Genomic DNA, 14,361 nt, shown 5'->3' on the forward strand with positions numbered 1-14,361 from the left:
ATGCATGGGATCTCATTTGCTCCTCCTAAGACGGTATTAAGTTGCAGTTTTAAGGATGAGGATGGCTACTGAGTTGCTAGAGCCAAGCCCCAGTCCCAGACCCACTGCACACTAAAGCTTTCATAAGTGCAGCCACACCTAATACCTAAGCACAACCTCCAAGTACTGATGCTCCTTCCATCAAGAAGCAGGGTGCCGGGCTTCCCTGGTGGCGCAGTGGTTGAGAATCTGCCCGCCAATGCAGGGCACACGGGTTCGGGCCCTGGTCTGGGAAGATCCCACATGTTGCGGAGCAACTGGGCCCGTGAGCCACAACTACCGAGCCTGCGCGTCTGGAGCCTGTGCTCCGCAACAAGAGAGGCCGCGACGGTGAGAGGCCCGCGCACCGCGATGAAGAGTGGCCCCCGCTTGCCGGAACTAGAGAAAGCCCTCGCACAGAAACGAAGACCCAACACAGCAATCAATCAATCAATCAATCAATCAACCAATAAGCAGGGTACCTACCTTGTCCCCTGTAATCTGGGCAACTGCTTTAACCTATGAGGGGTGGTGAAAATAACACTGTGTTCCTTCCAAGGCTCTGCTGTAACCGGTGACACAGCCCCTGCCTCGTGCACTGGCCCTTCACGTCTGGCGCCCTGAGCCGTGATGTAAGAAGTGTGACAATTCTGAGAGCACCAGGCCGTGAGGAAGCCAGGCCTCATGTGCAACGGTCCTCCTCTTCCAAGCAGCCCATCCCAGGCACCAAACATGCGTGTGAAAGGGCCTTTGAGTCTTCAGATGATAAAGTCCCCACAGTAAGTCATCCCCCAAATCTCAAGTCTTCCAGGTTGAGGCCCCAGACAGTGTGTAGCAAAGCAAGCCATCCCCACTGTGCCTTGTCCAAATCCACACTCCAGAATTCACGAACATATGGTAAATTGTTACACGCTGATTGTCTCTGGAATAATACCCTTCACCATCGTGTGCCATGCTCCCCGCCTCAAATTCAGCATGTTGGGGACACCTGAGGTGCGATGGCATGATGGAATTAGCTGACCAATACTGTAGCTGACCTCCAAATTAAGCCACAAGTAAAATCACAGACACATGGAAACACACAGATACACCCTCTGTGGACTTCATCCTCTGTGTAAACCGTGCACGCACTCTCTAGCAGAATCCACCATATCGACGTCACAATCAAACAAAGGAAGTAAAAAGAACTACTCAAAACATAGCATGCCATGCTGCACATATTATTATACATCAGTGTGGAAATGAACAGAAAAATCCACTCCTACAGAGAAATCCAATTCAACCAAATGGAAGGCATGCAAAATTCAAGTCAATGATCTTTGGGTGGGTGTGAGGTGATATTTTACAAGCAGTGGACACAGGAAGCAGGCCTGTTTTGCTCCAGAATACTTCATAGGAATGGAGATGGGATCCCACAGAAGGAACAGGTAATTGACTATCTAAAGCAGGGGAGGACCAAGACCTTCTAACCAACCTATGAGGATGCAGAGTGTCAAAACAAAACCCATCAACAAAAATCTCTAGAGGAAAGAGCTCAGTTGTGAGAATCCACTAATGGCTGTTTGGATGCTGGTCTATATCCTAGCGGAAAAGGGGTAAAGAGAAGCAGATTCTCAAACTCAGCTCCCCATCCCTGTTGCGGAAGCTTGGCAGGCTACCAAAACCCACCAAGTGGAGGAAATCCAACTGCTACCTGGGTTTCAGGATGGGTGTTTGCATCTTTAAAGTTTCAAGTTTGCTAATGAATGAGCATCTTTCTGAATAAGCTGACCAGATGTGTCTTCCTTGCTCCCACACAAGCACACCAATGATCGAGCGCCATCTGGTGCTCAGAGTAGGTACTCCAATGTGAAGCAAAGCCCCAATTTTCACAAAATAAAAAGTATTGACTGTGACCTTTCAATACAGTACAACTGGGATGTGGTGCTGGCACTGGAACAAAACAACACATCCATAGGAATCAAAGAGAAATCCAAAACGCAGACCCTCATATGGACTGCGTTTTAATACCCAATCAAAAAGTGGCCATGAAATCATTAGGGAAAGGAAAGTTTAGTCCTAGTTAATTAAATACCCATTTGGCAAAAAGCAAAACTAAGTTCCGACTCTGGGCCAAGAAATCAAAATAAACTTGATACAGATCAAAGAGATTAATGAAAAAAATGTAAAACCAGACAGAAAAGAATAAATATAGGTTAATGCATCTCTCTCTCAAGAGAAAAAAAGGCCTTTCAAGGTACAAAAACATAGGAAGCAAGGAAAAAAGGAAACTCTCCAGAATAAAACTGTAAGACTGGAAAAGAGGTTTGCAACAAAAACTTTATAAACAAAATTAAAAGGCAAATGACAAATTAGAAAAATATAAGTGAACATATCCAGGAACCAGGAGAATAAGCCACAGAGATGCATGGAGTTGACTGTGTACAATAGAGAAGCAAATATCTCTTAACCAAATATATCTCAGGGTCCAAATTTCTCAGCACAAATTAAAACAACACCAAGACGATACTGCTTCTCTATCAACATTGACATAGATAATCTCCACACAGTGGAGGTGAGAAACGGGAAGTGGATCACTCATATGCTCCTGGTGGGTGAGCAAAATAGAGGTGTTTCTCAAGAGTGAACTGGCAGTTCTGTTAAGGAGAATCTTGAGATGTCAGATCGTGTGACAGAAAACATCCAATTCACTGCAATAAACGACTTGCAAAGAAATAAAGTTTGACACACAGATGTAGGCACAAGAATGTGTGCTGCAGCCTTATTACTAGTAAGTAAAATCTGGAATGACAACCTAATCTGGAACATTAATTAAACAAAGAAAGGTGTACTACTGTTTTTAATTTCTTCTCAAAATAAAACTTTTATAATACAGAAAAAATATACATGTGAAGCAAAAATAGCAAATAACCAAGTAATTTGAAGTCAGATCCTATTTTACTTTAGAACTCAGTATTTTTTTTATAAAATCAGATCAGTGTAGTACATTCAGTAAAAAATTCCAATAAGTAATGACCTACTGGGATGACTTCATCCACACCAAGCTTTCCCATGTTGGTCACTATGAAACTTGAGGGGCATCTTCTGAGTCAAATTTAAGATGAAGAAAATAAAACCACCAATTCACAATGGAGTTCTTATTCAAATAATGCACCCTTAAAAACTAGTGTCTCTTTCATTTCTGCTGTTGCACTGATAAGAAAGCAGGAACTGGTCTCAGAAAACAACCTTAACCAACCCTTTGCCCTGCTGGCAGTGGGCAGGGGGGTGAGGAGTACAAAATCTAAAGAGAAAAACAAGAGGTATGCAAGCGGTGGGACAAATTATCAAGAAACTGGGAAGAAGGGCCCTAATAAAATTGGCGGAGATGCCACAAGTCATTGCCTTTCCCAGAGGGAAAACACAGAAATAAAACCGAAAGAAGAATAACTAGAACCAGACACAGCAATAATAATAGCTCATGGCCACTGTACATGGCTATGTCACCCCTACCGCACACACATCCCCATAAGCACACGCACCAGCTTAATCACCACAATCATTGCTGGATGGTGTCTGAGCTGGTATGCAAACTCAGATGGTCTGTGCCCCGAGTCTGTGACCCTGACCCAATGTCCAGTGCCCCCAACACTTCCCATCCTAGCACAAACAAGGTCATCTTTGTTGGGCAGCACAGGGTATACAGAAGAGACTGCTGAGGGGTGGGCCCAAGCCCACAGAGCTGCCCGGAGGCAGAGGGGTGAACCCTCAGTGTACCCCATTCACAGCACACCTGCTGGGAAGCTACAAGGCTGCTCCTCAGCATATAACACAGAGTTCTAGAAACATCCAGCCTGTCCCCCAATCACAGCTGCAATGAGAATGTTCCTCTCTAGGTCTAATACAAAAGCATCCTTTCCTTTTTAAAGAAGAAATATATAATCATGAAAATGGTACAGTCTTTAAAATCAGCCTCCTAAATCACAAGAGGCAAACAGGACCCAAATCAGAGGTACCTGACATTTGAACATTTTGGTAGCAGTTTAGTCATTTATTAAACCCCTATTGCATGACCAACTTTTCACACTAGTGGGAGATCTTTAAAAATTTTTGTCTAAACCATTCCTTTCAAATAGGAAAATAACTTATGCAGTGCATTCTTCCTATAATCTGCAAAAGTACCTGTCCCTGCTCTAAAAACAGCTGTCCCGGTCTACCTGGGCTGGGATTAGAGAACCGTTTGCTGGATGAATGGGTCACGAACTGTCATTGCCTAAAACTCACATCAAGAAGACGACCATGAACCCTCAGCCCTCAGGCCTACAGCTGAAGTGATGTGTATGCCCTAGTGATGTTGCTGTGAACTCCTGCAATGGGCTTTTCTTTCCCTTTTGCAGTATTGCAATGTGGCCACCAGAGGGCATCAGTAACCTAGTATGCTAGTGCACAGCAGGATGCTATGCAACTACCCTTCACATCAATGGAAAAACACAGGGTTTCAATGAAAGGGCTGTTGACAAAGTTTCCAGTCCACAATCACAAACCCTATAAGGGCCTTTGAACATCCTTTCTTTAGGTATGTCAGAAACATCTTTTCCTGAGAGAGATATGATGACTTTTCACTTTACTGCCCAATGAAAATATAGGGGGAAAAAAATGACTTTTTACTACCCAACATCTCTAGATTTTTCTGCATTATTTTATGTCACACTACTGAGATGTTTTCCAGATACTTCATTTGAAAACATGAGCTTCACAACTTGATCACTTCCTCATTAGCTTATACCTCCTTATTTTAAATAAAGATGTACTTGGCTACTCTAAAAAGCAGCTTCTCCAATAGAAAATCCAAAATCAGATCATGATATTCTAGACTGAGGTCAGCAAATTTTGGACATGGGTAAAATCCAGCCTCGTGCCTGTTTTTATAAATAAAGTTGTACTGGAACATGGTCATGTCCACTGGTTTACATATTATCTATGGCTGTTTGGTCACTAGACCAGCAGAGTAGCTGTCACTAAGTTTATGGACCTATGCCCCATAAACTCTAAAATATTCATTTCTGTCCCTGTACAGAAAAGGTTTGCCAACCCATGTTCTATATGGAATGTTACCTACGCAGCAATGATTATGTAATAATCCAAAGAAAATGTTGACCTCTTCCCTCAGCAGGGAATGATTCAACAAAAAAATTCTTTTCTCCCTAAAAATTCACAAAGAGTGATGGCACAATTGGGTTAAATATCCTGGAGCAGGTCCTCTGTAGTCAAGGGTGCAACACATTTCAACAACACTTTGAAGGCATCCCTGTCATAAGTGAAATCAATATTTGATCAAATTGATTATATTTTAGACAAATATAAAATACATGATTGAATATATGTAAAATAAAACATAAATCAACTCCTATGCTGAAGACGGGGCATAAAGAGAGAGCACAAGAGAGCACTGACAAATTAACCCAAACTAAGATCCAAGTGTCCAAGGTCACTGATGGGAAAGCTGACATGGAACACAGGAACCAGCTCTGCAGTGGGAGTCAGGATCATGGGCCAAGTTCATTATCATTATTCATTAATTACCATAACACACACACTCTCATTTATTGACTATTTTCTCTATGTATGGCACTATGTTATATACACTTTCTTTTTTTTCAGTTCTTACAACTACATTATAAGGCAAGCTACATCATGCCCATTTTGCAGATGGTTAAATTCCACTTGAGAGTGAGTGAGTCGCCATCGGAAATCACAAGCCAAGAAGTAGATGGTAATGTCTCACTCCTCCTCTTGCCCCCCAGAGCCACCCATTCTGGTGAGTCCTGCCTCAGCCACTGCTTCCCTGCAAGTCCCTGGTCAAGTCACTTAGTCTCTGTACTTCAATCACCTGAATTAGAACTTCTGTTAAATGGGTTGCAGCCGGTGATCTGTATGACATTTTAAAATTGTATGTAAGTCTTTTTTTCTGGACTCTATCACTAGGTCCCAGTTGAGTACCAGCGTGCTGCTCATCTCACTGAAGGGACTGAATAAACGCTTGCTGAGTCAAGGTGTGAGTGAAGGAACTCTGTTCCCTCCTGGGAAGATGTTTTCCCTTTCACGATAGCCTTTAATACTCCTTGTCTTTAAGTCCGGCACTTAAGTTGGATTTCCTTAATGAAGAACTAAAATGTATTAAAAGCATTCTATGTATAAACCACCAGTATGGCTCAGTAGGCCATACGAAGATGAATAAAACGGTTACCCAGCTAATATAGCACTAATAGTAACAGGGAGGAACAGTCATTTATCCAATTGAGGGTAAAGGTGTACGGTTTATAGAGGTAAAATTTTCATAGGACTGAGATGACAGGGAGCTTATGTCTGTGAAAAACATAAAAGACTAGATAGAAATGCCATCTGAATAGATCTTGAAGGATATTTAGTACTGAAACAATCGGCTCTCCATCCTATATCCAGAGAATCGGAGAACACGGGATACAGCATAGTGTAAATTCATAGATAATTCACAAGTCCTTTTATATTTGGTACTTCGGCACATCACACCGTTCTCTGTACCTAATTATGTTAATGAGGTGAATACCAAGTTAAATTATGTTCAGAGAATACAAATTGAGTAAGAGTGCAAATGCATAGTGAGGTCCAGCCCCAAGAAAAGAAAACGCCACGTCTAATCGGGAATTGAAACTCTCCCTACCAGGAGAAGCACGCGTTTCTGCTCAAGTGCCACCACCCAGTGTCTAGAGCAGTGGTCCTCACAATGTGGTTCCTGGACCAGCTGCATCGTGATCACTTGGGAACCTGTCAGAAATGTAAGTTCTCGGGCCACAACCCCAGACCTACTGAATCAGAACCTCTGGGGGTGGGCAATGTGTATTTTCATAAGCCCTCTAGGTTGTTCTGATGCTCACTCAAATTTGAGAGCTACTGGCCGAAAGGACTGTGCTGGATAAAATTCTGAGGTTGGGCTGGGTTCCATAGAAAATATTGGCATAGTGATAAGCCATGTCAGTCCAGGGCAAAGGAGGCAAGCACTGGTGCCAGTGACTATGAACCCTGCACAAATCAACAGTGGGCACCAAACATGCCCTGATCACTACCTTAATACTCGTGAAAATCGAGCAGTCATGAACACAGTCACAGTAAGGAAGGCACACCACACTGCAAAGTATAGAAGAAGTACTTGCTGAGAGGGGGGTGTTTTCTTAATAGGTAATGATTAATCTTCCCAATAAATAAAAGAGACAGGAACAGTGTTACTGGTTATAAAAGATATAGGTGCTAAAACAGTTTATGATCTAGATTCCTTACTAGGTATTTATCCTTGTATTATATTAGGTTGACACAAGATAAAGCCAAATTGTCATATGATGTTTAACTCTGATGAAACTATGAAGATAGAGATGCTATTGACGGCATTAGAGCACAGATTACAGTCTCTCCTTTGGCCCTGAAGCAGCGAGGTGTGGAGTAGGCACACATAGACCCTATTGTTTTGGTCATTTTCTGATGTAGGCAATGGCTCCCCCGTCATCTGCCAAGTTTACTGACTGTCTCCTGAGCATCTGTTGTAAGTGTACTGGTGTGATATATCAAGGGTGGTGTGGCCAGATCACTGACATCAATTAGGGATAAATAATCAGAACAGATGGCAAAACTGGAAAAGGGGCAGCTGGCCCTGGAAGAGGTCCAAGGCCTGGGCACAGCCCCAAAGTTACATACTATATTGGAGCTTTCCAAAAATGTACAACAGGACACGTATTTTAAAGGTTTAGAGCACTTTCTTTCCAGTAAAGTTAAATGTGCTCTCTGTGGAACACACTTCCAATCTCCAGATAAACTGTCCCAAATCGAGCTCCATAATGATCATCATTTGACAGAAGCATCCACTGGACACTACAGGTTCTGAGCAAGAGTCAGGATATTTGTGGGCAGGCACCTCACTCTAGTTTATGATCATGTCCCTCAGATGTGATTTCAGGTACAAAATGCTATCTGCCCCAAATCATTCAAAATAACCTTAAGAGAGCTACCTATTAAGATGCAGACATTTATAATAATAGTACACAATGACAGTACACAAGAAGTTGCACAACTGATGGATAAGAAATTATAACTTTGACAGAAAACACTATTTACCAACAAGTAGAAAGTGAAATTTGTTCACCATTTTGAAATCCTGAGAAATTACAAAAAGACAGAGAGAGAGAGAGAGAGAGAAAGAGACAGAAAAGAGAAAGGTAGTAATTTTGTTTTTAAAAAGTGGGTATATGCAGATCTAAAAGATGGAAGTTGGTGAGATCAGATTGATGGAAGAACCCACAGTCCAAAACAGGAGCAGTAGAAAGTCACAGCAGAAAAAGTTTCAGGGGCAGAGGTGGGCCAAGGGGATAGGATGGCAGGTGAACCAGGGATGCTCCAGCTTGGAGGCAGTGGATACAGGAAGCAGAAGATGGCCTGAGCAAGTACCATGGTGACTGGTCGGTACAGCACACATAGAACAGCTGGATGGCCCAGCACTGCCCTGTCCCTTTGGTGCCGAGCAGTGACCAGCAAAGGCACTTGCAAGCAGGAAAAGTGAGCATGGGCAGGAAGCCAGTGAGGAAGATTTTCCATGACGGGGGATCACCAGGAGCTGGCCTGAACGACTGGCTCTCCCTGTCTGGCTGCATGTCCCAACCCTGCTCATGCTCAGTGAAGTCAGGACACAGCAGAAAGCAAAAATAGCATCCATAGATGGCAACAGGGACACACAAATAAAAAGAGGAGTGGAAAACACAACCAAAGGATATCCAAGGGAGAAAGCACCAAACAGGAGATTTTCAATGTATACTTTATGCTCTCAAAGCTGATGGCAACATCTCATGCATGAAATAGACTGTTCTAAAAATGAAAAAAAAAAAAATGCCAACTCAAAAGATGAACAGAATATCACAATGGTCATAACAACTGACGAGAAAACAGTGAGCTGGAAGGCCCGGCTGAGGAATTCTTCCTGAAAAAAAAAAAGAGGAATGGCAAGAATGAGAAAGAAAAAGTAAGAGACACAGAAGACAAATGGAAGGGAGACCCATCCTCCATTTCACAGTTTTTCCAAAAGAGAGTAGAGAGGAACTAGCAGGAGAGACTGGCAAAGACCTGGAGAAAGACACAAAATTCTTTAGAATAAAAAGGTCCCACCTACTAAAAGAAATAAATGAAAAGAGACAACAAAGGAAAAACAGATATATTTACCTGTAATGAGATGTAAAACCTCTGAAGGACAAAAGAGGCCATAAAAATGAGGGGTAAACAACAGACTGGAGAAGAAAAATTGCAACACCCAACAAACAAATGAATGCTGAAAATTTTAAAGACTCACAAAAATTTAGAAGGAAAAGCTCAATGGAAAACTGGGCAAAGGATACAGAGAGACAGTCACAGGAGAGGAACTACAAAGGTCCATGTTCATCACCATAATAATCCACGAAGCACAACTTAAAAACAAGTGGACACTTGACCTAGGAAATTGCCAAAAACTAAGCAGAGTGATAAAAGGAAATATTCAATGGTGACAAGGTAGGGAACACATAACCATAGTGTAGGAGAGGACATACTCTGTACCTTTTAGGGGGCCATGTACCAGTATCTTTACATTCGAAAATGTGCATCTTCAGGTTCCTGTAATTGCATTTCTAGGTTCTGCCCTGAGCTGCTCACAATAGTTAACTTCCATTAAGTGCTAGAAGCCCAGCAAAGTTTTAGGTCACTACCTTCAATCCTCCTAAAAGCCTATAAGGTAGGTCAATACTAATGTTCTTGTTTTACAGATGGGGAACCTAAGTCACAGGGGGGTCCAGGAACATTTCTTAAATCAAATAGCAATAAATGGAAAAAACAAGGTTTGAGCCCAGGCAGTCTGGCTCCACTGTCTGCTCTTAAACATACACTATTCTTAATCTAAGATATATTCTTAACTGTGTATGGAGCCATACACAGGATGTTTATTACAGCATCATTTATATGGCTGAGAAAGTAAGAAAAAACAACTATCATCAGCAGAGAAACAGATATTTAACACAACATACTATGGAATACTATTAGTATTTAAAAGAAGGGAGATATAGTTACATGGAAAAGCATGGAAAATCTTTAATTCATATTGTAAAGTTTAAAAAAAACTTAATGCAGAATATGGAATATGCAGAATAATACTGCAGAATAACGATATTAAAATATCACTTTAATTAAGAAATATATGTGTGTGTAAATGCACAGAAAGAGGTAGCAAAGGTGAACAAATCAATCACATATGTTATAACATCATTAACAGATGTTATCCAGAGGGAGGGGAGTCCAGTGGGATTTCAGGGCAGGAAGGAGGATGGTTCAAAGGGCATTTCCATCTATGCGTATGTTTGCTAACTTAGATCAAGGATGTATTTACATATTTCTCATGGATAATTAAACTAGGATCAAGGAAACATTTTCTTTAGCAGTTGTTATATACCAGCCATAAAGCACTTACAGCAATCTTATTTCATTCTACAATAACTTTATGTGATCATCAATATTTGATTATTACTATTAATTTAATCATAAAAAAAGGACAGTAAGAGTCCATGTGTTTCAATAACTCAAGGCAAATACCTTGATACCTGGAGAAGCTTAGATTTGAGCTCCAGTCTAGCACCAGCCATGCTGAGATGGAAAAGGTTGACTAGCAAGGTTGACAGGAGGGTTGAGAGGAAGAGGTCTGCAGGCTACCAAGGGCACCCAGAGCCAGGCCTTACCACAGCGATCCCGGACCACCAGGTTCCGGCCTTCCTTCAGGTGGATGGTGAGGAGGTAGGCGAAAGGGCTGGGCAGGTTACTCAAGCCGTCGCCGGCTTCCCCGAGAGTCTGCACAGATGGAGAAGCCATTGAAGTCAGTTGTCTTAGGCCCAAGAAACAGAATGTCGGAAACACTTCTTCATTTAAGGAAAGAAGACGATCACTGTAATGGCAAATCTGTGAGCGCCCTCCTCCACTCCCACCCACCCGTGTCGATGACACGGTTACACTGTTCTTTATCCTTCTCCCCAGTGGGATTCTATGAGAATTCATGACAATAGCTTCACAGTATTAACTTCCCAAGAAGAAGCAGGTAAGTTGCATGCCGACATCTGACATCCCCCTAAACTCACCCATGCCCCGCAGGATCCTTATCCTACAGCTACCAGTGGAGGACCTAGAGAGGACACAGCATGCAGAAGTCCAGCTAAGGGGCGGGTTCCCACGACCCTGGTCCACACCTCTCAGCTCGGATGTGTGATGTCTCCCTCCTCTTCTCCCCTCACCCCACCAACCCCCATCAGTTCAGGTCCACCTCCTGCACATGTAATAAAAACATTCCCGTTCACAACTACTCAGCTGATCACCTACTGATACAGGCCCAGCCAACATGTGCCCCACCCCTGGCTCCATATGGGAGACACTCCCTCTCTGCTCTCCTGCCTGTGGCATATTTTTCTTTCACTCCCTGGTCCCCATTATAGTGTTTCCTACACTTACCCACACAGTCTCACCTCCCACCAAGTTCACTTTCCTCTCCAGGAATGCATCAACTCCTACAAGCCACAACATCAAATTCGGTTTCTGAATATTTCTTAAACGAATCCAGTTCAAGTTTTGAAAAGAGCAAATTTGTGTCTTTTGAGAGAAAAAGTACAAATAAAATGATTTATTGTTCACTTATTTGAATTTCAATGAATCGATCTGTGGCTAAGTCACTCTCGACAGCGTTCTTTTGAAAGTTTCTCGGTCCACATTTCAAAGCACTTCAAAATGGCTTTGTCTGTCTCCTGCACCATCTCACTCAATTTCATGGCTCTGTATTTTTAGAAGAATCTATCCCACTCTGACAAATCAATAGACACTGAATTCATCTTTTCCAGCCACAATTTGCAAGGCCTGTCTTTGTGGGTGGTAACAGTTCAGCATCCTTTAGAAATAAAAGAGGCAAAGATCCAAACATTTGATAAGAAATATTTATAGCATTTACTTTAGTGTTTGTTTGTTTTTAAGGAATGCCACTTACAGATTGCTCTTCGAAACGCTGGGATGTCAGAGAAGCATTCAGATCACCACTTCCACAGAGCTTCTGCAAACAAGAAGAAAAAATAATAATAACCCTGCTTTTAAAAAACCAAAAGAATATCAACCTACAAGGATATCCTTTATCGGGTGTTTCCCTTTGAAGCTGCCATTTGCATAGTCAAATGCAGGCTGCCTTCCGGAGTGTGTGGCAAGTCTTGGCAGTAAAAGGTTGACTCACTGGAGTGCATCTGGCTGCAGCCTCTGCCCTCTTAGTCATTGATCAGCATGTGGATAAGGCCGATTCTGCTCTCCTGAAGGGCCGCTGAGGCATCCGTAGTTCATCCAAGTCATTAGCGTGCCAGCAACTTTGTCCCAGGGGAGGCAGTGGGAGCAGCAGGGCCATCCTGTCAGGTCCCTCCATCGAGGACCTGCCTGGTCCCCCAGCCATCAAAGAGAAAAGGGCTATCAGGTACCAGAGACCCGAGTTTATCAGTCTAGTAGGACACATATCAAATGTGACCACAAAGACCTTCCTCCAACCATAACCTCACGGGTCTAGCAACTGTACAAGAACCAACCAAAGAGTTAGGAAATGCAAATTCTCAACAAATGATCTCAGACTGGGAGGTGTCTATGTTTCCTACTTAAATATGCCTCTGACAACCTAGGAAAGGATGCCACCAGGCACTGAAGTGAGCACGGTTCAGCAGTTAGCATGGGACGCAGTAAACATTTGCATTCTGTCAGGTTTTATATGCACCAATGTGGGGTCCAGAGGAGCTCTGGGATTTTATGAAGGTTCTGGGTTAGATGTGAGGAGAACTACCTGCATGGAAAGGCAGAGTGGAAGGGAAAGGAGCAAAAGGTCTCCCAACATTTTAGGGATGTTCCCGTTTGTCGGACACATTAGCCAGGGCTGCTTTCCTGTGAGAAAACATGAGATTTCTCCCTCCAAACAAGGCTGAGTAACTCTGAAGTTATGGGTAAATTTAGATACAGGCAGCAGGCCTGCGGAGATTGCTTAGATGACCATGAAGCTTTGAGGGGGTGAAGATGGGGACCAGATGCACTACAGTCATTGGTCCTTCCCACCCACAGCAAAGATCAGGGAGATTCTGGCACAATTCAGAGATCCTGCCTGGATAGAAGGCAGGTTGCCTTCCAAGACATTCTCTCTCTGTCTCTCTCTCTCTCTCTCCCTGTCTATCAAGTGGAGCTCAGGCAGCAACAGAACCTGGATTCTACAGCAATAGGGCATTTCTTCAGGCCCTAAGAGAGCTGACAAAGGGCTACAAACAAGCAGGGCTCTCTGGTCTACCCCCCCTGCATGCAGTGACACCAAGAAAGGCTGCAGCGAGGCAGAAACGAGCCCTGATCACAAGTCGGCGTGGAGCCTCCCAAGCCCTCACCGGGGAGCAGAGAAGCCCCACGGTTGTTTGCATCTGTGCTTCTCCCATCACATCTGCCCCTTTCTCCCAGTCCCAGCTCGAATGTCCCTTTACTGTGAATACATTTCATTCAATTCAAATTCACACAGGACCCAGGGTGACTTCAGACACTTGGACCTTTCTCTAAGGACCCCAGCACTTCAGTCACTGGTGCCCCCCGGCTCTGGAAGTATCACCACTGCCCAGCTGGGCCAAGAGCCCTCACTCTCATTGTGGGCTCGACCTGACAGCAGACAAGGAAGGAGGCAGCTGGGCCTCTGTGGGTCACCTTCCCATCCAGTTCCCGGTACACAAGTACCTCCTACTTGTGTTATGTGTAAAATGACACCCGGGGGAGTGGGACAGGACGGCCTGAAGACCGCTGTATGACAACGATCAAATCTTACTCAACTCTCCCAATTTCAAAAGATTTCTCCTCACGCCTTTTACACTATTACTGCCCTCATGATTATCTCCTGGAAGCTCAGCGATTCCTTCTGTCTGATTTGCAAAACCCAAAATACTCCGATCAGGTCTTCATGTGCAGAACCAACAAGTAACATCTGCTGTCTGATCCTCTGCAGCCTGATCACCCCCTGTTAGTGTCTCCAGTTTTACGAACCGAATCAACGCTCCACTTAACCAATCCTGTTTGAAGGCAGTTCTGTAAAACTGCCGGTGCTGGGATCAGAATTCCTGTTTAAAGTGCGTGGTCCCGTATCTTCTACTGTCACCTTCTGCTATCAAACAGAAGAGTGAATGTTTCTTAAAAACCATCACTCCTCAAACCAACACACCATACACACTATCCCAAGGGAGCCTCCCTGTACTTAATGATCACGTTCATTCAGTGACAAAACGAGCCCACATCACCACC

General features: G+C 43.4%; 1 protein-coding gene across 16 annotated transcripts in view; it reads right to left on the reverse strand.

Moving 5' to 3' along the window:
* Positions 1-14,361, reverse strand: part of MCTP2 (multiple C2 and transmembrane domain containing 2) — a 259,511-nt gene that overhangs the window by 159,629 nt on the left and 85,521 nt on the right. For all 16 annotated transcript variants that reach the window (XR_014260390.1, XM_082449078.1, XM_082449070.1 and 13 more), the window contains 2 exons: positions 12,059-12,121; positions 10,773-10,881 (listed from right to left, as the gene is read on the reverse strand). Coding sequence is in view for 15 of the 16 variants with exons in the window: in XM_082449078.1 (XP_082305204.1) it covers positions 10,773-10,881; positions 12,059-12,121 (172 nt within the window). In the remaining variant the exon portion in view is untranslated. The remainder of the gene's footprint in view (positions 1-10,772; positions 10,882-12,058; positions 12,122-14,361) is intronic.

This window comes from Balaenoptera physalus (genome assembly GCF_965194825.1).
Source record: "Balaenoptera physalus genome assembly, chromosome: 2".
NCBI classification, from domain to species: domain Eukaryota; kingdom Metazoa; phylum Chordata; class Mammalia; order Artiodactyla; family Balaenopteridae; genus Balaenoptera; species Balaenoptera physalus.